Source organism: Engystomops pustulosus, chromosome 6 (assembly GCF_040894005.1).
Source record: "Engystomops pustulosus chromosome 6, aEngPut4.maternal, whole genome shotgun sequence".
Lineage (NCBI taxonomy): Eukaryota > Metazoa > Chordata > Amphibia > Anura > Leptodactylidae > Engystomops > Engystomops pustulosus.
In genome coordinates, this window is record NC_092416.1 from 11,186,840 (window position 1) to 11,212,939 (window position 26,100).

The following is a 26,100-nucleotide window of genomic DNA, read 5'->3' on the forward strand; positions in this document are numbered from 1 at the left end:
GTGAGGGAGTACGTAGCTGACCATACCATCGTCCTAAATGATCACACAGCTCCCTACAACTACTGGGTTTCAAAGCTGGACATGTGGCACGAACTGGCGCTGTACGCCTTGGAGGTTCTTGCCTGCCCTGCCGCTAGCGTCTTGTCCGAGCGGGTTTTCAGTGCAGCTGGTGGCATCATCACCGATAAGCGTACACGCCTGTCGACTGACAGCGCTGACAGGCTGACGCTTATTAAAATGAATAAAGGCTGGATTTCTCAGAATTTCCAATCTCCACCAGGTGAAGGAAGCTCAACCTGAATAATTGATCCACTCCTCCTCCTCCTCCTCATTTTCCTCCTTCTCCTCCTCTTTGTACAGTAAAGCAGAGGAAAATGGCTATTTTTTGACAGGGCCCACTGGCTCTTGCTATAGTACTTCATGCATTTAATTTTTCTGGAGGGCCACCTACCCGGTCCTCTGTTTGAAACAATTTTTGTGAGTGCCACATACAGGCACTCAATCTATTCCATTTTTCTGGAGGGCCACCTACCCGGTCCTCTGTTTTAAAAAATTTTTGGGACTGCCACATACAGGCACTCAATCTATTCCATTTTACTGGAGGGCCACCTACCTGCTCCTCTGGTTTGAAACATTTTTGGGACTGCCACATACAGGCACTCAATCTATTCCATTTTACTGCAGGGCCACCTACCTGCTCCTCTGGTTTGAACAATTTTTGGGACTGCCACATACAGGCACTCAATCTATTCCATTTTACTGGAGGGCCACCTACCTGCTCCTCTGGTTTGAAACATTTTTGGGACTGCCACATACAGGCACTCAATCTATTCCATTTTACTGCAGGGCCACCTACCTGCTCCTCTGGTTTGAACAATTTTTGGGACTGCCACATACAGGCACTCAATCAATTCCATTTTACTGGAGGGCCACCTACCTGCTCCTCTGGTTTGAAACATTTTTGGGACTGCCACATACAGGCACTCAATCTATTCCATTTTACTGCAGGGCCACCTACCTGCTCCTCTGGTTTGAACAATTTTTGGGACTGCCACATACAGGCACTCAATCTATTCCATTTTACTGGAGGGCCACCTACCTGCTCCTCTGGTTTGAAGAATTTTTGGGACTGCCACATACAGGCACTCAATCTATTCCATTTTACTGGAGGGCCACCTACCTGCTCCTCTGGTTTGAAACATTTTTGGGACTGCCACATACAGGCACTCAATCTATCCCATTTTACTGGAGGGCCACCTACCTGCTCCTCTGGTTTGAAAAATGTTTGGGACTGCCACATACAGGCACTATCCAAATTAAATTGTCTCCATAGCAGCCTCCACACGTTGTCTCCATTGCTACCTCCAAAAGTCGTCCATATAGCTGCCTCCATACATCGTCCCTTTATCAAACGAGGTGTGTCAGGCAGAAATTTGGGTTGTTTTCATGGATTCCACATCAAAGTTGTTAACTTTGTCGCCACCCTGCTGTGTTATCCACAAAATATACTGGCAAACTTTTACCATTTAGGGATATTATTTCAGCGCTTCTTGCGCATCTGTTTACATTCCCCTCACCCGGCATATCCTAAACTTATAAGAACGCTACTACACTTGATCTTATACAAAAGGTTCTTAGAAGTGCTGTTTGGGGAGTAGCCTAGAGACAGGGGCTTGGATTGGCGAAAGCTCGCCTGGCAGCGGAACGCCAGCTCCATGCGCATCATGCGCTTCTTGCGCATCTGTTTACATTCCCCTCACCCGCCATATCCCAAACTTATAAGAACGCTACTACACTTAACTTGGTGCAGGCTGGGACCGAGTCTGACCCTGGGGCTGGTCATATACTGCCGACGCAGAGAATTGCGGGGCCTACCTCGGTCCAGGTCTCAAAGGCCTACTATACCTCCTCCCACCCCTCCTCCACCTCCTCCTCCTCCGAATTACCATCCGTGGGCATGGCGCCATCAGTCGGTAGCTCTAGGCACAGCAGCAGTGCCGTCGCTAAGCGACAGCAGGCGGTGCTGAAACTGCTGAGCCTAGGCGATAAAAGGCACACCGCCCAAGAGCTATTACAGGGCATTCCACATCAAAGTTGTTAACTTTGTCGCCACCCTGCTGTGTAATCCACAAAATATACTTGCAAACTTTTACCATTTAGGGATATTATTTCAGCGCTTCTTGCGCATCTGTTTACATTCCCCTCACCCGCCATATCCTAAACTTATAAGAACGCTACTACACTTGATCTTATACAAAAGGTTCTTAGAAGTGCTGTTTGGGGAGTAGCCTATAGACAGGGGCTTGGATTGGCGAAAGCTCGCCTGGCAGCGGAGCGCCAGCTCCATGCCAAGATCCAACTAACATAGTTTTAACTGCAGCACCTTTAATCTACTACTAGTTCACTGCCTCCATACATGGTCCCCTTATCAAACGAGGTGTGTCAGGCAGAATTTTGGGTTGTTTTCATGGCTTCCATGTTAACTTTGTCGCCACCCTGCTGTGTAATCCACAAAATATACTGGCAAACTTTTATCATGTACCGATATTATTTGAGCGCTTCTTGCTCACCTCCTTTGGTTCCTCTCTGCCACCCATTGGTTTGAAGCCTGAGTCCATTTAGGGTATGTCGCCATGACACTCTCTAGCCTGCTGCCGCTGCCTCTGCATGCCGTCCCCTATAGTGTCAGGGTCAATTATTGGATGTTTTAGATGCTATCTAGCTTCATTCTGTCACTCTGTCATGGCCATGCTGTTGCCCATAATTTTGGCATAATGGTGCGATTAGGCAGCCTCAGAGGCATCCATGCATGCTGCCCCTGCTGTTTCCTGTCCATTTCCGTGGTGTTTCCATCCTTTTCTGAGGTTCCCAGGTGTTTTGCCAAGCTTCCCTGTGCAGAGCCTTGGTCCCCTTGAAAAATGCTCGAGTCTCCCATTGACTTCAATGGGGTTCGTTATTCGAGACGAGCACTCGAGCATCGGGAAAAGTTCGTCTCGAATAACGAGTACCCGAGCATTTTAGTGTTCGCTCATCTCTATTTAAGACATAACAACAAAATTCTATTAAAAAACTTAAAAACTAAAGTAATGTGCCACTATGTATTTCCCCCCGTAAACAGTCATGAAGCTGTATTTTTTTGGTTATACAGTCTGATGGCTGTAAAAAAAATAAAATTTGTACTTACCTTCTCCCGCACTCCCAGCGTCCCACCATGTAGCCATGCCCCAGTTTGTGATCGATGGGTGAAAGTTTTCGGAGCCAATCATGCCCGCTACTCTATAAACACTCACCCATCCCGTGCCCTCGTGCCTGTTACAGCGTAAGTTTCAACTGGTATCAGGCGCGGGGTCATGGGGACGGATGGTCGTGTCAGGTAGGCTGAAGTTGTCAGAGCTAAGTGTGCTTGCCCCTGTAAACAAACAGGGGCACGGCACCAATGGAAACAGCCTCGGTGAAGGTAAGTACTAGTTTATTTTTTACAAGTTCACCCAGGCCACCTCTAGATTTTTAAATAAACTTGGACATCCCCTTTAATTGTTACATCTGTACTGAGATGGTTGCAACAGTATAGGGGAGAGGGAGTGCGCTGTGGGAGTGTGTCTTTTGGGTGAATCATTTTGCGCTAGATGGAGCGCACTCCCTCTCCCCTGTACTGTCGCAACCATCTTTTAAGGAAAATCTAGTAAAGGAAGATTTTAAATAATCTTCAGGGTGAGAGCAAATAAATATATCCCGTACACAGTTTGTCCACTGCCAGCTAAAGTTTGTTCCGGTATTTTGATCATGGCTTACATTTTTTTTCTATTGTCGTGTATCTCCAATGCAGTATTGCATCGCTATCTCTGTTGTGACCTGGATTGTTGACGATTCTTCTAGGTTGTGTCTTTGGCAGAGGGAGGGAATGACGCCCAGTTACTGGCTACTGGTTAGGGTGGACCTGGTAAGTAGGCAGGGACAGTTTGCAGGCTTCGTTTTAGGGCTCGCTGTCCTAGCCCAGTCATTTCATTATATCTAAGATATGTGATTTGCTAAAGCTAAAATTAATTTCTATATGCTTCCATTTGTGTTATGGAAAAGCCACCGTTCTGCCCGTCATAAAACTAAAATGGAATTGAACATAGACAACCAAGTCAAAGACAAATTGTAATTACCAATTCCCCCCAGTTAGTACACCCAAACAAGTGTGAACCCCATTGAAATCAATGGGAACCCAAATCAATGGGTACACAAAATATGGCTGACCAATAGGTTTTTCAATGACTGCAGGATGGGAACAGTTAAGGTTAGACATTCAGTCTAATCGATACTGGGCACGGCTGTGGTTGCTATGGTCTGAAAGATGCTCAGCAGTCAGTGAACCAACTTTTCCAGAAGTTACCAAATGCTAAAACTGAAGCCCCGACGTCTGGCTGATGTTCATCTAAAGGCTCAGGGAACCAAACTTGCAAAGTTTGGCATGGACCAAATTTTGCAGTTCAGGGATGCTTATCACTTTTTATCCGAATAAGTAAAATAATATTAATTAGAAATCTGTTAATTTGCATCGCCTAGTTGATTTTGGGCCACTTTTAAAGGGAACCTGTCACCAGGGACCTAATTTTCACTAAAGACAGGTTACAGGAGCCTATTACAGCTGCAGTAGAAATATGTGCTTCTGCTTCTCTAAGCATTTGCATTGCATTATAATTGTGTTATAACCTTGACAGAATCCTCTGTGTAGTCCAAGGGGTTGGGCTTTGGATTAAAATGCATTTCAAAAAAACTTGTGACTTGTGTGTGTTGTGAGGTAGCATCCTGGTAAGCTGAAATCAGTAGGGGAGGCAGGAGCTTTACAGGAGTACTAAGGTGGGGGCTTACAGCTGAGGAGTCTGCAACACAGACAAGTCACATGTTGTTTTTTAAATGTATCCAAACCAGATCCCAACCCCTGGGACTACACAGAGGATTCTGTCAGGATGCAAGGTAAATTATAACACACAATTATATTGCAATGCAAATGCTTAGAGAAAGCTGAAAGACAGATATGCACTGCAGAGGTAATGGGCTTCTGTTACGTCTTTAGTGAAAATGAGGTCCCTGGTGACAGGTTCCCTTTAAACATCTCCGCCTGCATAATATATAAAACATTTAAAAGGATCCATAAAAAATTAGTTGAAAATAAAGTAAAAAAAAATTAAATTATACAAAATCCAAATAATATTTTTCTGTTGTGTGTAACCCCCTTCTTTTTCTAACAATAAGCATTTCAGTTCTTGTCTTGTCTTGGTGGTTTCTCCCCATTTATTTTTCTTATTTTTTCCTTCCTCTTCCTATTTCTTAGTAAGACGGCTAAAATTCTGTATGATTGACAAATGTACTCATACTTATATTTATCAATGTTTCATGTACATTTCCCTACAGTTGATTTCTAGTAAAATAAGAGCATGAACATGTAATGCATTATAAACTCTTGATATTGCAAAACGAGGAAGGTTTTTTTTTTAAACTACCGGTAAATGTTTCAAAATTGTCTAACATGTTTATTTCTCTGATGGGAGATTCTCTCTTCTATTTCCTGTCCATGGTTATATGGATTGTCACCGTGACTAAGCTTTGGCTGCAGCAATAGTTTGGAGTCGACTAGAGGAGGTCTGTTGACATCAATTTAACTCTGGGCTATGCGGAAAGGAGGTGTAAATGTGACATCATCTATTGTCAGTAGTGATGTAATGAGGGGTCAGTGTTATCTATATAGAGATCATTGTACAGGGAGGAGGAGATAAGCTGTGACATCATCTATTGTCAGTAGTGATGTAATGATGGGTCAGTGTTATCTATATAGAGGTCATTGTACAGGGAGAAGGAGGAGATAAGCTGTGACATCATCTATTGTCAGTAGTGATGTAATGATGGGTCAGTGTTATCTATATAGAGGTCATTGTACAGGGAGGAGGAGGCGATAAGCTGTGACATCATCTATTGTCAGTAGTGATGTAATGATGGGTCAGTGTTATCTATATAGAGATCATTGTACAGGGAGGGGGAGGAGATAAGCTGTGACATCATCTATTGTCAGTAGTGATGTAATGATGGGTCAGTGTTATCTATATAGAGATCATTGAACAGGGAGGGGGAGGAGATAAGCTGTGACATCATCTACTGTCAGTATTGATGTAATGATGGGTCAGTGTTATCTATATAGAGGTCATTGTACAGGGAGGGGGAGGGGATAAGCTGTGACATCATCTATTGTCAGTAGTGATGTAATGATGGGTCAGTGTTATCTATATAAACGTCATTGTACAGGGAGGGGGAGGAGATAAGCTGTGACATCATCTATTGTCAGTAGTGATGTAATGATGGGTCAGTGTTATCTATATAGAGGTCATTGTACAGGGAGGGGGAGGAGATAAGCTGTGACATCATCTATTGTCAGTAGTGATGTAATGATGGGTCAGTGTTATCTATATAGAGGTCATTGTACAGGGAGGGGGAGGAGATAAGCTGTGACATCATCTATTGTCAGTAATGATGTAATGATGGGTCAGTGTTATCTATATAGAGGTCATTGTACAGGGAGGTGGAGGAGATGAGCTGTGACATCATCTATTGTCAGTAGTGATGTAATGATGGGTCAGTGTTATCTATATAGAGATCATTGTACAGGGAGGGGGAGGAGATAAGCTGTGACATCATCTATTGTCAGTAGTGATGTAATGATGGGTCAGTGTTATCTATATAGAGGTCATTTTACAGGGAGGTGGGAGGAGATAAGCTGTGACATCATCTACTGTCAGTAGTGATGTAATGATGGGTCAGTGTTATCTATATAGAGGTCATTGTACAGGGAGGGGGGAGGAGATAAGCTGTGACATCATCTATTGTCAGTAGTGATGTAATGATGGGTCAGTGTTATCTATATAGACGTCATTGTACAGGGAGGGGGAGGAGATAAGCTGTGACATCATCTATTGTCAGTAGTGATGTAATGATGGGTCAGTGTTATCTATATAGAGGTCATTGTACAGGGAGGAGGAGGAGATAATCTGTGACATCATCTATTGTCAGTAGTGATGTAATGATGGGTCAGTGTTATCTATATAGAGGTCATTTTACAGGGAGGTGGGAGGAGATAAGCTGTGACATCATCTATTGTCAGTAGTGATGTAATGATGGGTCAGTGTTATCTATATAGAGGTCATTGTACAGGGAGGAGGAGGAGATAGGCTGTGACATCATCTATTGTCAGTAGTGATGTAATGATGGGTCAGTGTTATCTATATAGAGGTCATTGTACAGGGAGGAGGAGGAGATAGGCTGTGACATCATCTATTGTCAGTAGTGATGTAATGATGGGTCAGAGTTATCTATATAGAGGTCATTGTACAGGGAGGGGGAGGGGATAAGCTGTGACATCATCTATTGTCAGTAGTGATGTAATGATGGGTCAGTGTTATCTATATAGACGTCATTGTACAGGGAGGGGGAGGAGATAAGCTGTGACATCATCTATTGTCAGTAATGATGTAATGATGGGTCAGTGTTATCTATATAGAGGTCATTGTACAGGGAGGGGGGAGGAGATAAGCTGTGACATCATCTATTGTCAGTAGTGATGTAATGATGGGTCAGTGTTATCTATATAGACGTCATTGTACAGGGAGGGGGGAGGAGATAAGCTGTAACATCATCTATTGTCAGTAGTGATGTAATGATGGGTCAGTGTTTTCTATATAGAGGTCATTGTACAGGGAGGGGGAGGAGATGAGCTGTGACATCATCTATTGTCAGTAGTGATGTAATGATGGGTCAGTGTTATCTATATAGAGGTCATTTTACAGGGAGGTGGGAGGAGATAAGCTGTGACATCATCTATTGTCAGTAGTGATGTAATGATGGGTTAGAGTTATCTATATAGAGGTCATTGTACAGGGAGGGGAAGGGGATAAGCTGTGACATCATCTATTGTCAGTAGTGATGTAATGATGGGTCAGTGTTATCTATATAGACGTCATTGTACAGGGAGGGGGAGGAGATAAGCTGTGACATCATCTATTGTCAGTAGTGATGTAATGATGGGTCAGTGTTATCTATATAGAGGTCATTGTACAGGGAGGAGGAGGAGATAAGCTGTGACATCATCTGTTGTCAGTAGTGATGTAATGATGGGTTAGTGTTATCTATATAGAGGTCATTGTACAGGGAGGGGGAGGAGATAAGCTGTGACATCATCTATAGTCAGTAGTGATGTAATGATAGGTCCGTGTTATCTATATAGAGGTCATTGTACAGGGAGGGGGAGGGGATAATCTGTGACATCATCTATTGTCAGTAGTGATGTAATGATGGGTCAGTGTTATCTATATAGAGGTCATTGTACAGGGAGGAGGAGGAGATAAGCTGTGACATCATCTATTGTCAGTAGTGATGTAATGATGGGCCAGTGTTATCTATATAGAGGTCATTGTACAGGGAGGGGGAGGAGATAAGCTGTGACATCATCTATTGTCATTAGTGATGTAATGATGGGTCAGTGTTATCTATATAGAGGTCATTGTACAGGGAGGGGGGAGGAGATAAGCTGTGACATCATCTATTGTCAGTAGTGATGTAATGATGGGTCAGTGTTATCTATATAGACGTCATTGTACAGGGAGGGGGAGGAGATAAGCTGTGACATCATCTATTGTCAGTAGTGATGTAATGATGGGTCAGTGTTATCTATATAGAGGTCATTGTACAGGGAGGGGGAGGAGATGAGCTGTGACATCATCTATTGTCAGTAGTGATGTAATGATGGGTCAGTGTTATCTATATAGAGATCATTGTACAGGGAGGGGGAGGAGATAAGCTGTGACATCATCTATTGTCAGTAGTGATGTAATGATGGGTCAGTGTTATCTATATAGAGGTCATTTTACAGGGAGGTGGGAGGAGATAAGCTGTGACATCATCTACTGTCAGTAGTGATGTAATGATGGGTCAGTGTTATCTATATAGAGGTCATTGTACAGGGAGGGGGGAGGAGATAAGCTGTGACATCATCTATTGTCAGTAGTGATGTAATGATGGGTCAGTGTTATCTATATAGACGTCATTGTACAGGGAGGGGGAGGAGATAAGCTGTGACATCATCTATAGTCAGTAGTGATGTAATGATAGGTCCGTGTTATCTATATAGAGGTCATTGAACAGGGAGGGGGAGGGGATAAGCTGTGACATCATCTATTGTCAGTAGTGATGTAATGATGGGTCAGTGTTATCTATATAGAGGTCATTGTACAGGGAGGAGGAGGAGATAAGCTGTGACATCATCTATTGTCAGTAGTGATGTAATGATGGGTCAGTGTTATCTATATGGAGGTCATTGTACAGGGAGGGGGAGGAGATAAGCTGTGACATCATCTATTGTCATTAGTGATGTAATGATGGGTCAGTGTTATCTATATAGAGGTCATTGTACAGGGAGGGGGAGGAGATAAGCTGTGACATCATCTATAGTCAGTAGTGATGTAATGATGGGTCAGTGTTATCTATATAGAGGTCATTGTACAGGGAGGGGGAGGAGATAAGCTGTGACATTATCTATTGTCAATAGTGATGTAATGATGGGTCAGTGTTAATTATATAGAGGTCATTGTACAGGGAGGAGGAGGAGATAAGCTGTGACATCATCTATTGTCAGTAGTGATGTAATGATGGGTCAGTGTTATCTATATAGAGGTCATTGTACAGGGAGGGGGAGGAGATAAGCTGTGACATCATCTATTGTCAGTAGTGATGTAATGATGGGTCAGTGTTATCTATATAGAGGTCATTGTACAGGGAGGGGGAGGAGATAAGCTGTGACATCATCTATTGTCAGTAGTGATGTAATGATGGGTCAGTGTTATCTATATAGAGGTCATTGTACAGGGAGGGGGAGGGGATAAGCTGTGACATCATCTATTGTCAGTAGTGATGTAATGATGGGTCAGTGTTATCTATATAGAGGTTATTGTACAGGGAGGGTGAGGGGATAAGCTGTGACATCATCTATTGTCAGTAGTGATGTAATGATGGGTCAGTGTTATGTATATAGAGGTCATTGTACAGGGAGGGGGAGGAGATAAGCTGTGACATCATCTATTGTCAGTAGTGATATAATGATGGGTCAGTGTTATCTATACAGAGGTCGTTGTACAGTGAAGGGGAGGGGATAAGCTGTGACATCATCTATTGTCAGTAGTGATGTAATGATGTCTCAGTGATATCTATATAGAGGTCATTGTACAGGGAGGGGGAGGAGATAAGCTGTAACATCATCTATTGTCAGTAGTGATGTAATGATGGGTCAGTGTTATCTATATAGAGGTCATTGTACAGGGAGGGGGAGGAGATAAGCTGTGACATCATCTATTGTCAGTAGTGATGTAATGATGGGTCAGTGTTATCTATATAGAGGTTATTGTACAGGGAGGGTGAGGGGATAAGCTGTGACATCATCTATTGTCAGTAGTGATGTAATGATGGGTCAGTGTTATCTATATAGAGGTTATTGTACAGGGAGGGGGAGGGGATAAGCTGTGACATCATCTATTGTCAGTAGTGATGTAATGATGGGTCAGTGTTATCTATATAGAGGTCATTGTACAGGGAGGGGGAGGAGATAAGCTGTGACATCATATATTGTCAGTAGTGATGTAATGATGGGTCAGTGTTATCTATATAGAGGTCATTGTACAGGGAGGGGGAGGAGATAAGCTGTGACATTATCTATTGTCAATAGTGATGTAATGATGGGTCAGTGTTAATTATATAGAGGTCATTGTACAGGGAGGAGGAGGAGATAAGCTGTGACATCATCTATTGTCAGTAGTGATGTAATGATGGGTCAGTGTTATCTATATAGAGGTCATTGTACAGGGAGGGGGAGGAGATAAGCTGTGACATCATCTATTGTCAGTAGTGATGTAATGATGGGTCAGTGTTATCTATATAGAGGTCATTGTACAGGGAGGGGGAGGAGATAAGCTGTGACATTATCTATTGTCAGTAGTGATGTAATGATGGGTCAGTGTTATCTATATAGAGGTCATTGTACAGGGAGGGGGAGGGGATAAGCTGTGACATCATCTATTGTCAGTAGTGATGTAATGATGGGTCAGTGTTATCTATATAGAGGTTATTGTACAGGGAGGGTGAGGGGATAAGCTGTGACATCATCTATTGTCAGTAGTGATGTAATGATGGGTCAGTGTTATGTATATAGAGGTCATTGTACAGGGAGGGGGAGGAGATAAGCTGTGACATCATCTATTGTCAGTAGTGATATAATGATGGGTCAGTGTTATCTATACAGAGGTCGTTGTACAGTGAAGGGGAGGGGATAAGCTGTGACATCATCTATTGTCAGTAGTGATGTAATGATGTCTCAGTGATATCTATATAGAGGTCATTGTACAGGGAGGGGGAGGAGATAAGCTGTAACATCATCTATTGTCAGTAGTGATGTAATGATGGGTCAGTGTTATCTATATAGAGGTCATTGTACAGGGAGGGGGAGGAGATAAGCTGTGACATCATCTATTGTCAGTAGTGATGTAATGATGGGTCAGTGTTATCTATATAGAGGTTATTGTACAGGGAGGGTGAGGGGATAAGCTGTGACATCATCTATTGTCAGTAGTGATGTAATGATGGGTCAGTGTTATCTATATAGAAGTTATTGTACAGGGAGGGGGAGGGGATAAGCTGTGACATCATCTATTGTCAGTAGTGATGTAATGATGGGTCAGTGTTATCTATATAGAGGTCATTGTACAGGGAGGGGGAGGAGATAAGCTGTGACATCATATATTGTCAGTAGTGATGTAATGATGGGTCAGTGTTATCTATATAGAGGTCATTGTACAGGGAGGGGGGGGAGATAAGCTGTGACATCATCTATTGTCAGTAGTGATGTAATGATGGGTCAGTGTTATCTATATAGAGGTCATTGTACAGGGAGGGGGAGGAGATAAGCTGTGACATCATATATTGTCAGTAGTGATGTAATGATGGGTCAGTGTTATCTATATAGAGGTCATTGTACAGGGAGGGGGAGGAGATAAGCTGTGACATCATCTATTGTCAGTAGTGATGTAATGATGGGTCAGTGTTATCTATATAGAGGTCATTGTACAGGGAAGGGGAGGAGATAAGCTGTGACATCATCTATTGTCTGTAGTGATGTAATGATGGGTCAGTGTTATCTATATAGAGATCATTGTACAGGGAGGGGGAGGAGATAAGCTGTGACATCATCTATTGTCAGTAGTGATGTAATGATGGGTCAGTGTTATCTATATAGAGGTCATTGTACAGGGAAGGGGAGGAGATAAGCTGTGACATCATCTATTGTCTGTAGTGATGTAATGATGGGTCAGTGTTATCTATATAGAGGTCATTGTACAGGGAGGAGGAGATAAGCTGTGACATCATCTATTGTCAGTAGTGATGTAATAATGGGTCAGTGTTATCTATACAGAGGTCGTTGTACAGTGAAGGGGAGGGAATAAGCTGTGACATCATCTATTTTCAGTAGTGATGTAATTATAGTATTCTCTTCCATTTTAATCGTCTTAGTCATAAATATATGTAGAGTGCTGCACAGAAAACCTCAAAAAATTAGTGAGCAATAAGATATTTTAATGCCTTGTGATTAGACAAAAATTGCATTAGAAAGATTTTTTTTATATATTACGAGTGTTTTTCCTTAAAGGAAATCTCCCATTATAATCCATTATGATAAACTTGGGGCACTTACTCATAGCTCCAGGCACTGTAAAGGCCTCCGGTGACAGTTACCAGGGATCCTCTCTGCTGTAGTTTCACAGGTTGTTACACTGTGCAGGGGAAAGAGGAAAGTGATTTGGGAGCAGGGGGCAGGTGGAGTGTGTTACAGTCTGTGAAGATACAGCACGGAGGGGCTCTAGTAACACCTCCAGAAGCCCTTATGTCTCTAGCATAATTATAAAAATTGTTTTTAGAAGGATGGAGGCCATGGATAACAAATATAAGAAGATTATCATGGTTGAGGTACCTGAAGTTATAAATAATTGCCCCTGGTTTATGATGATGGATTCCAATGGTAGATTTCTTATAAATCTGTCTCAGGACTGTATTTGGGATGTAATGTGTAAAAATCTTGTTTGATTTTTTTACAGATAAAGTTTCATACCGATATATCGCAATAGGAATCATAAGTGGATTGAGTGTCATCACCATAATCATCCTTCTGTACAAAGTAATCAAAATGTAAGAATCCATGTGCCTGGTATTGTCCAAACATAACATTAATGTGCCCAATATTACATAATACAAAGTTTCAGGGGACCCAAATGTCAAATATTTCATGCATTGAGATATACAAATTTATTAAAGCATTATTTACTGGCATATTCATATCAATGAAATTGATTTATTTTTTCACTTGTAATACCTAACCTGACCACTTGGGGTGCTGTTAAATTAGGAATTAATTGCTGTTGAATTAGGAATTAGCCCATTTCAAAGAAAAAAACTGAATGTAAAAATGTCAAACAGCAGGGAATAATATAGCATACGAATTTTACTTTTTTTTTTACTAATCAAACTTATTTTTAGGAAAAAACACACCAAAAGCAGCAACTATTCAAAAGCAGAAGAACCGTCTGCCAGTGCTGACCCAACGACAGATGTGATATGCAGCGAGTCGGACCACAAAGCTAAGGTATGGGAAACACATATCTGTACTGTACAAATATATCACATGTGTCATCCACAATATTGTTTATCTATGAACTTCTATAGTTTTTAGAATAGTGGCAGCTTTTTTTAATTTTGCAACTTTTTCTAAGGAGTTACATGTTGCATTTGTTACAAAAAAAAGTTTTTAAAACTTAGAACTATGCTCTCTGGTTAGACCTCTATTGCTTTAGGGCTCATTAAAGGGAACCTGTTGCTTTATTTTTCACATATACAGCTAGTGGCAGGTTCCTATAGAGCCCTAGTAACTAACTGAAACCCTTATTTTAGCTGAAAATTGTTCCCCTCAGATTCCCATACATTCAACTTTATAATTTTACCTGGTATCCAAGGATATCTATAGCGATTTGTGTGAACTCTTCATGCAGCAGTAATGTCATGTGACCAGGGTGACATCATTACAGGTCCTTTAGCTTCCTAACATTACCAAACTGTACACCAGGTATATATCTTATCAAATCAGCATCAGCACAGGATATTATATTACATGAAATCCAGCATCCGCATGGAGAGGAATAGAAGTCCATGCAGGCATGCTGGGATTTTATATGTGGTCAGATATGTGCATGGGGTACAGTTTGCTAATGTTAAGACGCTAAAGGAGTTGTAATGATGTCACCCTGGCCACTTTGACATTTCTGCAGGGCATTAAAATATTCAATTTTTGTGTAAACATCACTAGGGGGTTATAATTTGAGAACTTTCTTTCATGTGCAAACCCCTTTAAATGGATGTGCTGCAAATTTACAGAAACATTTACAGTTAAATTTGTTTCATTTTCAGTTTGTATTAGATGATATTACAAATTTGCACTGGTTTACAAATTGCACTGGAAATTGTAATAATAATAATAAATAAATTGTAACTCCAATGTTATAATGATTTTTACCAAATTTTAATATGTGGTTCGTCCTTTAAAACCATGCAGAACGAGACACATATTTTATTTCTCGCTGTTTTTATCCAGAGCTATAGCATTTTCTGCTCTGCAGCTATTTGTCAAAAATATTCCTCAGCAGCAGAGAATATCTTGTCTTCAATCATTCAGTAATTTAGTAGCAAATCAAGTCGGATTCCTACAAGTAAATCCACTGTGTTCTGTACATACAGGATCTATATAGTGACCAGTTTGGCAACTTCCATCACATGGAGGAGCTCGGAGCATGTAATAAGTAGTACAATCCAGTAGTGAAACAATGGCATGTAGTGTATATTCTGTGCCGTGTGAGCACTACGGGTTAATAGGTCCTTGCTGGGTGAAACATGTCTGGAGAGAAGAAAGAGGGAGATGATGCTGCACAGAGTGTATCATACCGCATAAGGTGCAAAGAGAGACAGAGAAAGTTCTGCAGAATCACAGACTGGGATGGAGGACCTGATAGGGAAAAGGGGAGATTTTTTCAACTCACTATTCTATGTAGGAGACTCCTGCATCTATACCACTGGACACACTCATCTCTGATATTCATCTCAGCTACACACAGAGAAGACGGGTACATGACATATCTCTCCTGCATGCGCAGGGAGTAAAAGCCCCTCCCCTCTGTGAGTCTGTTAACATACTACAGAATGATAAGAGAGATCAGCTCAGGCAGGAGACACAGAAACAGACAGACTGGATTCACAGCATGGTGGGCACATGGCAGAGTGTGGGGAGAGGAGGAGGAGGTGAGCACTACTCACCCCCGCCCCTCTCCAAAGAGATACATGGCGCACGGTGCATGTCCTATCTTTTCATGGGGTACGGAGGGGTATGGCAAGTGCACCCATTGCCGTCTATGGGGGACGTACATTGGCTGTATATATATGCCGGCCCTTTATACGACCCCCATGCCGCAGTGTGAGTGTAGCCTTAGGCAGAAAGCTGGGCTAAACTGAGGAGGATAGCAAAGAATACCCTGCACATATTTAATCAACATAATAGTCAAAGTTGTTTTACACCCCGAGAGCTATTGATTTGTGAATAATTAAGTGTCATAGTTGCTGTGATTGCTGAAAACTGCCATGAAGGACAATTTTCAGGTGGGGGTAATTTATCATCTGGTGGCTCCTGTCTTTGTAGATCCGCTGTCGTCAGTCCCAGGGCTGTGGCAAAAATCTTCTGCCAGTGTCTTACGTTATGAGGGTTGTTTGTGACAGTTGCATGAAAAGTAGCAAAAAAAACATCAAAAGTCACAGCACATAGATCAGGGTGGGGACTTGCATCAATTTGCACCAAAACTTGCGAAAGTTGCAAATCATGAATTCAGTCCAATTGTGAAAACTTGTCTATGTAAATAATGAATCTGGTGCAAGAAGATTCTATGTCTCAGGGACTTTATGTTTCGCATTTGTTCAACATTTGCACCACAACTGTGCCAAAACAATGCCAAACATAGACAAAAAAAGCCCAATAATAAATGACCCCCACTGTAGCCTTCCCCACTGGTGAAGAAGGGTCCCCATGCCCCATCGCTATACAGCTGCAAAGAAATACTATGGTGAATAATTCTTCCTTATATGGTAGAAAAGTAGCAGCGATCCAAAACTTTATATTAACATCTCTTATCTGTTACATAGGAAGTCACCGACAAGGAGAGAAACCCGGATACAAAGTGTGCCAAACCGGATCAAGAAGAAGACGTCCAATATACTGCAGTTGTGTTTCGGCCGAAACCCTCCAATCTGCCTTCAGAGGAACCTGGAGTAGAATACGCACAAATACAAGTGAAATAGACTGAGCCAAGGATTGTCTCCTAATCCCTCATGTTCTGGGAATTCTGGGAATTCTGCTGTTTCTATGGGGCTGGAATACAGTAGGTTGGGTTCAGAATCACCCAAGGAACTCTAGGTAGAAGCTTACAGAACATCCTTGACATAAAAAGCCTAGAAGAAAGAATTTTCACATCACAACTGTGCTCCATGGCTCTCCAAAACCCATAAAGGAAATCTCCCATGAAAATCCATTGTGATAAACCAGGGACATTACTCATAGATCCAGGCACCGAGACTGTGGTATCTTCTCATATATGTTATCCATGGCCTTCCTTCTAAAATCAACTTTAAAATTATGGGAATGAGCTGGAAGGGCTCAGTGCTGTAGCTTCACAGGCTGCTACAATGAGCAGAGTAGGTCTCCCGTCCCCCTGCACTTCCTGCTTCTGCTCCAGGAGCTTTTATGGCTCATAAACATAATTTTAAAAGTTGATTTTAGAAGGTAGGAGGCCATGGGTAATGAAGAAGAAGATACCACAGTCAGGGGGCCTGGATCTATGAGTAATGTCCCTGATTTATCAGGATGGGAGATATCCTTTACTTTTTATGTTTACAGGGACATGTGCGTTCTGCTTTTCTGGGGGACATAATGGGGCACATTTACTAAGGGACCGAATCGCGTTTTTGCACCGGGTTTCCAAAATTTTTCCGATTTGCGACGAATTGCCCCGGGGTTTTGGCGCATGCGATCGGATTGTGGCGCATCGGCGCCGGCTTTCACGTGACATGAAATCGGGGGACGTGGCTGTCGGAAAACCTGACAGATTTGGAAAAGCAGCGGAATTTTTTAAAAAATTTGTGTCGCAAAAATAGCACTCACATACACCGAGATGTAGGAGGTGAACTCCGGCGGACTTAAGCGCAGCAGCGACACCTAGTGGACATCGGGCGCACGACCTAAGTAAATCCCGTCAGAACCCGGATCAGCGTCGGTGAACGCGCCACTGGATCGCGACTGGACCGGGTAAGTAAATCTGCCCCAATGTGCTGCCTTGTAGCACTGAAATATTCCATGGCTTGTACTGGGAAGCTAAAAATATAGATTCCTAGTCTGATGGAATTGACATAAAAAGTGCATTTTCACCATTTTCCATGTGTGTGGTTTTCGCTGTTTGGTACCAAGTTTCCTTTTATTCTTTTGGTCTGTATAATATCATATTCATACAGATATTTTGAAGGAACCAAATATTTTGGGAATTTTTTTTGCCATAGCTCTGTATTCTTGTACCTCGGAGCCGTTTGTAAAGGTAAGGTGTAAATTTTTTTTTTGTAGGATGAACTGACATTCTTACTGATCCCATTTTGGGAACTTTGATAATTTTGTATTCAAATTTTATGGTTTTGCAAAGGTGAAAAATCGGCACCACTGAGTTTTTCCCGTTCAAGCATTATTTGTATTGTATAAAGGAAATACTTTGAGTTTCATGTAACTTTTTGATTTTTGGCATAAATTGCACTTTATCCATAATCTATTACTGATAGAGGTTTTCCAAAATCCTGGAATAGCCAATGAGAGCCAGAGTAGGTCAAGTACAGTTTATCCCTTCTGCTTTCCCCAATCCTTAAGGGGCTATGTTGGAAAAAAACCCTGCCAATGATAGACTAAAGATAAGCTCCTGGTTTCCACGTTGCCACAGTCCTGGGGTCCCGGGAGCCGCTACAACCAGAACCGGTCTCAGTAGGAACATCTTTCACTTGAATCTGATAAGATGTTGTATCACGATATCACCCGTTAAAAGGAATTTACATCAAAGGATCTCCTATCTATCTATCTATCTATTTATCTATCTATCTATTTGCTCTTATCTGTAATTGTTCTTGCTGCGTCGATGTAAATCTAACTTGTAAAATTATCATTTTTTATGTTTATTTTTTATTTGCCTAAGGAAAACTAAAGCAGTTAAAATAAATGGGGTAAAATTGATGGAGTTGGTTATATTGGACATTGGAGCTTTTTGTTGTTGCCTTTTATCCTTGTAATTGAAAATGTTTAGAAGAATTAATAAAAAAAATAAAAAAAAGATTTTTTACAAATCTAAAGAGAAGGAACGACCAGAGATATTGGGGCAGATTCACTTACCCGGTCCTTTCGCGATCCCGCGGTGCGTTGTCCGACGCTGATTCAGGTCCGGTGCGATTCACTAAGATCGTGCGCCCGAATTCCTGCAGGTGTCGCTGCTGTGCCGAGGTCCGCCGGAGTTCACCTGCTTTGTCCCGGTGCATGTGAGTGCTGATCTTGCAACACAATTCTTTTTTTTAATTCCGCAGTTTTTCCGAATCTGTTGGGTTGTCTAATGGCCACGACCCCCCCCCCCGGTTTGTGTTGTGTGCATGCCGACACCGATGCGCCAAAATCCAATCGCGTGCGCCAAAAACCTGGGGCAATTCGGCGCAAAGCGGAAATATTTTGGAAACCCAACGAAAGTGCGGCGTTTGGACCCTTAGTAACTGAGCCCCAAAGTACTTAAATACATACAATTACATCAATGTTAATGAGTAACAAATCTATATAATACTTTGCTTTCACAGAAAGCATTTGATCTCAAAGTCTGAATTAGGACTAGAGATGAGCGAGCACTAAAATGCTCGAGTGCTCGTTATTCGAGACGAACTTTTCCAGATGCTCGAGTGCTCGTCTCGAATAACGAGCCCCATTGAAGTCAACGGGAGACTCGAGCATTTTTCAAAGGGACCATGGTTCGGGAATAAAATGTGTTATTTAATTGAAAAAGAATGTCTTCTGATAAGTGATCAGATGTATGCAAACATCTGCAATCTATTCTTCACTGCTCCGCGCGTATATTATCTCCCGACAAGTTAACAGATGTGAAGAACAGTGAAGAATAGAATAAAAACAGTGAACACAGGATCATTTAAGTGAAAAACGCAGTGAAAAACACAGTGAAGAATAGATTACAGATGTTCTGCACATCTGCTTACTTGTCGGGGTGATACGCTGTCCCGGGATCGCTCCTCTTCTTCCACTGAAGTCTCCCCGTGCTGCCCGATGTCTCCCCATGCTGCCCGATGTCTCCCCCGTGCTGCCCGATGTCTCCCCCGTGCTGCCCGATGTCTCCCCATGCTGCCCGATGTCTCCCCCGTGCTGCCCGATGTCTCCCCCGTGCTGCCCGATGTCTCCCCCGTGCTGCCCGATGTCTCCCCCGTGCTGCCCGATGTCTCCCCGTGCTGCCCGATGTCTCCCCGTGCTGCCCGATGTCTCCCCCGTGCTGCCCGATGTCTGCCCCGTGCTGCCCGATGTCTCCCCGTGCTGCCCGATGTCTCCCCCGTGCTGCCCGATGTCTCCCCCGTGCTGCCCGATGTCTCCCCGTGCTGCTTGATGTCTCCCTGCTGCTTGATGTCTCCCTGCTGCCGTTCCGCGCGTATCTCCCGACAAGTAAGCAGATGTGCCGAACATCTGTAATCTATTCTTCACTGTGTTCTGCACTGTCTTTTTCACTTAAATGATCCTGTGTTCACTGTGTTCACTGTTTTTATTCTATTCTTCACTGTTCTTCACTGTGTTTTTTAAATTAAATGCTCGATCTCGAGCAGGGGAAATACTCGTCCGAGCAAAGAGCCGTTTCGAGTACCTTAATACTCGAACGAGCATCAAGCTCGGACGAGTATACTCGCTCATTTCTAATTAGGACCTAAAGGAGTTTTTAATTGGGAAAATCCAAAAAGATTCTCTCTGACTCATGTTTTTCTACAAGTCCTCCCCTCTCCAATGTGGTGACACTTGTTCAATGCAACAAATAGAGGCACCTTTAGGATTCTTATGATGGTGCCTAGTATAATGCGCAGATAGGGAATGGTCCAGTTTCCCCTTTCTAATATTTCTAAAATGTCCATTTACCCGAGTTTTTAGTTCTCAAATTTTTTTTTTGTCAACCGCTTTGTGCTGTATCATATTTGTCCTGTGAATATGTAATATAACGTTATATTGTATATATAGGGACACATTTACTTACCCAGTCCATTCGCAATCCAGCGGCGCGTTCTCTGGCGCTAATTTGGGTCTTCTGGCGATTCACTAAGGTAGTGCGCCCGATGTCCACCAGGTGTCACTGCTGCGCTGAAGTCCGTCGGAGTTCACTGGAGTTCACCAAGTTATTCCTGGGTGCAGGTAAGTCCGTGTCAAGCAAAACATTTTTTTTTTTAATTCCGCGGTTTTTCCAAATACGTCAGGTTTTTCCGATGGCCACGCCCCTGATTTCCATTGCGTGCATGCCGGCGCCGATGTGCCAAAATCCGATCGCGTGCGCAAATCGGTAATTTTCGGGAAACCCAACGAAAAAATCGATTCGGGTCCTTAGTAAATGACCCCCACAATCTTTGTATGCAACTAAGAAATATAACCAAGGAACAAGCAACATGTAAGAAAGTCGCGCCTCCTGTGGTGTCTGTATGTAACTGTAATGTTAAAGTTTATCTCTAATTAGACTCTGACAAAGAAGGATAACGGGACGGACCCATTCCAGATAACCCAAATTTAGCTGAACATTAATAAAGATCTGCCTAATGTACGACTAAGTGATCAACTCAGTTGTAATGTTCAAAATATATGTCCATTGATCGCTATGCAATCAAGTATGTTCTTAGGTTGCAACACAAATAACTGTATGTAACTTTATTGTTTTGTTAAAATAAATATAAAAAATACTTAAAAAAACAAAAAAAAGTTTATCTCCAATTATTCGTATCAATTGCCGGGACATTATGTACAAAATAATTTCCCCCCAGAGGATCAATATAGAATAAAAAATATTAACCCCTGATTGACCCAGGATAATTTTCTTTTACTTCTAATTTTTAACACCGGTTTGAAAGACATCAGGGCACATGTATAGAGATGAGCGAGTATACTCGTCCGAGCTTGATGCTCGTTCGAGTATTAAGGTACTCGAAACGGCTCGTTGCTCGGACGAGTATTTCCCCTGCTCGAGATCGAGCATTTAATTAAACAAACACAGTGAAGAACAATGAAGAATAGAATAAAAACAGTGAACACAGGATCATTTAAGTGAAAAACACAGTGAAAAACACAGTGAAGAATAGATTACAGATGTTCGGCACATCTGCTTACTTGTCGGGAGATACGCGCGGAACGGCAGCAGGGAGACATCAAGCAGCAGGGAGACATCAAGCAGCAGGGAGACATCAAGCAGCACGGGGAGACATCGGGCAGCACGGGGGAGACAGACATCGGGCAGCACGGGGGAGACAGACATCGGGCAGCACGGGGAGACATCGGGCAGCACGGGGGAGACATCGGGCAGCGGGGAGACATCAAGCAGCACGGGGAGACATCGCGCACCAGGGAGACATCGGGCGCAGCAGAGACACATCGGGCGCAGCAGAGACACATCGAGCGCAGCAGGGACACGCAGCAGGGAGACATCGCGCGCAGCAGGGAGACATCGCGCGCAGCAGGGAGACATCGCGCGCAGCAGGGAGACATCGGGGAGACTTCAGTGGAAGAAGAGGAGCGGATCCCGGGACAGCGTATCTCCTCTCCCGACAAGTAAGCAGATGTGCAGAACATCTGTAATCTATTCTTCACTGTGTTCTTCACTGTGTTTTTCACTTAAATCATCCTGTGGTCACTGTTTTTATTCTATTCTTCACTGTTCTTCACATCTGATAACTTGTCGGGAGATAATATACGCGCGGAACAGTGAAGAATAGATTGCAGATGTTTGCATACATCTGCTAACTTATCAGAAGACATTCTTTTTCAATTAAATAACACATTTTATTCCCGAACCATGGTCCCTTTGAAAAATGCTCGAGTCTCCCATTGACTTCAATGGGGCTCGTTATTCGAGACGAGCACTCGAGCATCGGGAAAAGTTCGTCTCGAATAACGAGCACCCAAGCATTTTAGTGCTCGCTCATCTCTACACATGTATCATATGCTGCACCGCGCCGGAGGGGCTCTGCTATGCGGGGCTGTCAGAGAACGGAGGCAGGCTACAGGCAGGGGCGGGGCAGGAACATCTCATACAATGGAGCAATCCTTCTGATTTGAATGCAGTTTAATAATTAATGGAAAATAGATTAAAGAAGAGAATTTATTTTATAAGGGGAAGTGATGGATGAACTTTCCCTTCAGCAATGTTCTCATGCCAAATAGTCATCTGCTGCTCCCGGGCTGATTAACAACCCCATCAGCTTTAACCCCTTAATGACTGAGCCCTTTTTTTCGTATTTTCATTTCCATTTTTCACTCCCCACCTTCAAAAATCTATAACTTTTTTTATTTTTGCACATAAAGAGCTGTGTGATGGTGTGTTTTCTGCCTAAGAAATTGCACTTCATAGTGATGGTATTGAAAATTCCTTAGAATTTTAGAAAAAACTCTAAATGCTGTGAAAATGCTAAAAAAAAAAACATTTGCACCGTTTTTTCTTGTGGGTCTGGATTTTACGGCATTCACTGTGCGACCCAAATGACAGGTCTACTTTATTCTTTGGGTCGGTACGATTACAGGGATACCAAATTATTATAGGTTTTATAATGTTATCATACATTTACAAAAATTAAAACCTCCTGTACAAAAACTTTTTTTTTTATTTTGCCATCTTCTGGCGCTGGTAACTTTTTCAAACTGTGGGTGGTGTAATTTTTTGCAATTTTAGATGAAGTTTTCAATGCTACCAATTTTAGGACTGTGCGACATTTTGATCACATTTTATTGATTTTTTTATATTTTACACAATGCCTAAAAAGTGCCCTTTTCTATTACGGGGTTAAACACAGTGAAAAAACGTTATTATTATTTTGGAAGATTGGGCATTTTCAGATGCGAATTTTTATGTTTTTTATTTTAATTTTTTTAACATTTTTAATTTTTATTTTTACTGTTTTTCAGACCCTTTAGGGTACTTTAACCCTAGGTTGTCTGATTGATCCTACCATATACTACCATACTACAGTATGGAGGTATATGTGGATTTTCCTCTTTATTAGCACATTGTAATGAATGGGTTAAAATGACGCAGCCTCGGTAAACTTGAGGGTGACAAAGCAATGGATCGCTGCTCACCGATGATGTCACAGGGAATGACGATCCTCGGCAAGATGGCGGCACCCATGTGCCGTCGGCAGCAATTGGCAGGAAAACACCTGTTTCGGCAATATGCAGCAAAGACTTACCGTGAGCCCTCTCCATGCACCAGTACGGCATGTGTCGAGAAGTGGTTAAAAACGCCAGTCTTAATGAAATCCTCTCAATGTGATTATTTTTTGTGTTTTATTTTCCGGTTTACAACAATAACAAAATTGACTTAATTTTTACAAAGTTAAAAAACATTGATTTACTCCATTTTTGTAGTTTTTCAAAGAAGGCATTAGATGAAATCCTCCCATAGACAGCGGGGGAGCCTGTGTCTCACTGTTAATGTCCCAGCCTTCCGTGCAGTATATCTGGGGCTTTAATACCATCACCCATACAGTTAAAAAATGGATTTTCTTTTTAATTTTTTTTTTTTTTTTTTGGTATTTCGGAGAAGCCTCATATTAAACAAAATGTGGATTCACTTTGTAAAGTCATTTCATCAGATTTGCCCCCTGTGCAGTTCCCTCAAATTGTGACGATATGGTCACTAAAAATAGTTTCTGTCCTTCTAAAATAGTCGCTGGCATCAAAGATTTTCTAGAGCAGAGAATAGATATGAGCAATCCATTTGTTGTTTTGTAGATTCGGCCCAAAATGTACATTTTTCAGGCACCGTGTCAAATTTTAAAAAAATTCTCGATTCCCCATAGACAATGTTTTTGCATTTGAGAAAGAGAGTTTTTAGCTCTATGGAAGAGAAGTCATGGAAGAGCCAAATGGACAAGGTTGTCTACTGGCAGAGGGAAAGTGCTCAGAACATCTCCTCTGTTATATGAACCAATCCTGGATTAGGATTGGAATGGGCCATGAAAAGTGTATTGAAAAGAGTGTAAGTGTAAGAAAAGAACCAAGAAAACAAGATTGAACCCAAATCAAAGCTTAAGAACATTTAAGCCATTACTGAAAGATTTAGTCATTTCTAGCAGAGGACATCAGTGGCCCCAGCACATGTAAGACCATGCCAGATGCTGTACCAGAGGTCCGTTTGTAACTAGGGGTCGTCTGTAAGTCGGGTGTTCTTAACAAAAATAACAAGTTGGATGTTTGGTATATTATAAGGTCCTGGCAGGGTGATTGCTCATGGACAGTTAGAGATCACATGACCCTCCATCTTGAGCCATTTTATGGTCAGGAATGTCTGACTGATTAGGTAAAGGACATGAGGCTTCTATTTACATATAAAAAATGGATCAGAACTATATATAGATGTATAATGGTAAATTACCTAATATCCTGCCCCCTCCCCCAAACTTACACACACATTACAAAATATATGAGGTAAAGTGGCAAACACCTTTAAAGTCTGACATGTCTGCACACCATAGCATAATAGCTGTGGGGGTTAACCCAACGGTATTTCCACCAAATGCTATTGGCTTTTCTACAAATCTCTTCCATTAGAGGTATCTCGGCAGGTATATGTACCTGTACCTTTGCCTCATTCCTTGTTCTCACTATGCTGCCTTCAGTCCATCCGAAAGGTGTCACCAATTGTACCTCTTATTCTAACAGTTCTTCGAGGAGGAAGCATGATTAGTCATCACTCTTCTGCTGCAGCTCCTCCTATTCAGCAGAGCTTAGACATGTAAACAAAGTATCACGGAGAGTCTGCAGACAGCAATACAGTAAATTGCAGAACTGCTGAATCACTTGGTGAACATTCAGGGATTACTATTAAGGCAGTAAAGGCACATGGGCAACTCCTGTAATAGTGGCCAATACCTTTAACTACTACTATGTTAGTAAATGAGCTTTAGTGTTCTGGCTGTTTCAGTGTGGACTGTTTTTTTTTTATAAATGTAATGCTCCAAAACTGCTGAGACAGAATTTAACAACAACTTTGCAACATTTAAATAAGTAGGCCAAAAAAAATAATCAAATTAGCCAAAAATAAACTAGAGAGAAAAGTGGCTTCAAAAGCCCCCCCCCCCCATGATATTGGGCCCATTGTTTATCAATGCTCCTGCATGTTTCCTTCATCACATGCCGCAACACTTTACAAGACTGAATCGAGATAGTAAGAAGCTTCTTCCTCGTCACAGAAAATCTTACTTTGGTTTTAGACACCGCCACCGTCTATACATGTAGACCATGGCGGACATCCTGTACTGAGCAATCACCATGTACCATAATCGGGGGCTACTGTAACTTTTTGTTTTAGCTTAGTAATGTGGTCAAAAACAGTAAAACTTATTACACAACTACTTTTCTTTGACCTAATTGTCATCTAATGCCTCAACTGACCAGGTTAGGTTGTCGTTGTCCATGTTTGGTCCTTCCCAATGGGAATTAACACCTCTTGCTCCTTCGCCAATTATTTTCCAATATGATTCAGGACTTTGTAAAATAACATTTTTGTGCTACGATATTTCTAAGGGGCTTATCTGATGTGACCCACTGCAATTTTCTAGGTAATTTCACTGACGACTACCTTGTGGCAGCCAGAGATGATGTCCTAGATATCGGAGACGTGAGAGGAG

At 42.1% G+C, this 26,100-nt stretch overlaps 1 protein-coding gene across 4 annotated transcripts in view; it reads left to right on the forward strand.

The window, feature by feature from the left end:
* Nucleotides 1-17,102, forward strand: part of LOC140134567 (myeloid cell surface antigen CD33-like) — a 336,522-nt gene extending 319,420 nt beyond the window's left edge. For all 4 annotated transcript variants that reach the window (XM_072154968.1, XM_072154967.1, XM_072154969.1 and 1 more), the window contains 3 exons: nt 13,167-13,257; nt 13,606-13,711; nt 16,306-17,102. In XM_072154968.1, coding sequence (XP_072011069.1) covers nt 13,167-13,257; nt 13,606-13,711; nt 16,306-16,461 — 353 coding nt within the window. In that variant the 3' untranslated portion in view covers nt 16,462-17,102. The remainder of the gene's footprint in view (nt 1-13,166; nt 13,258-13,605; nt 13,712-16,305) is intronic.
* The last annotated feature ends 8,998 nt before the right edge of the window (nt 17,103-26,100 follow it).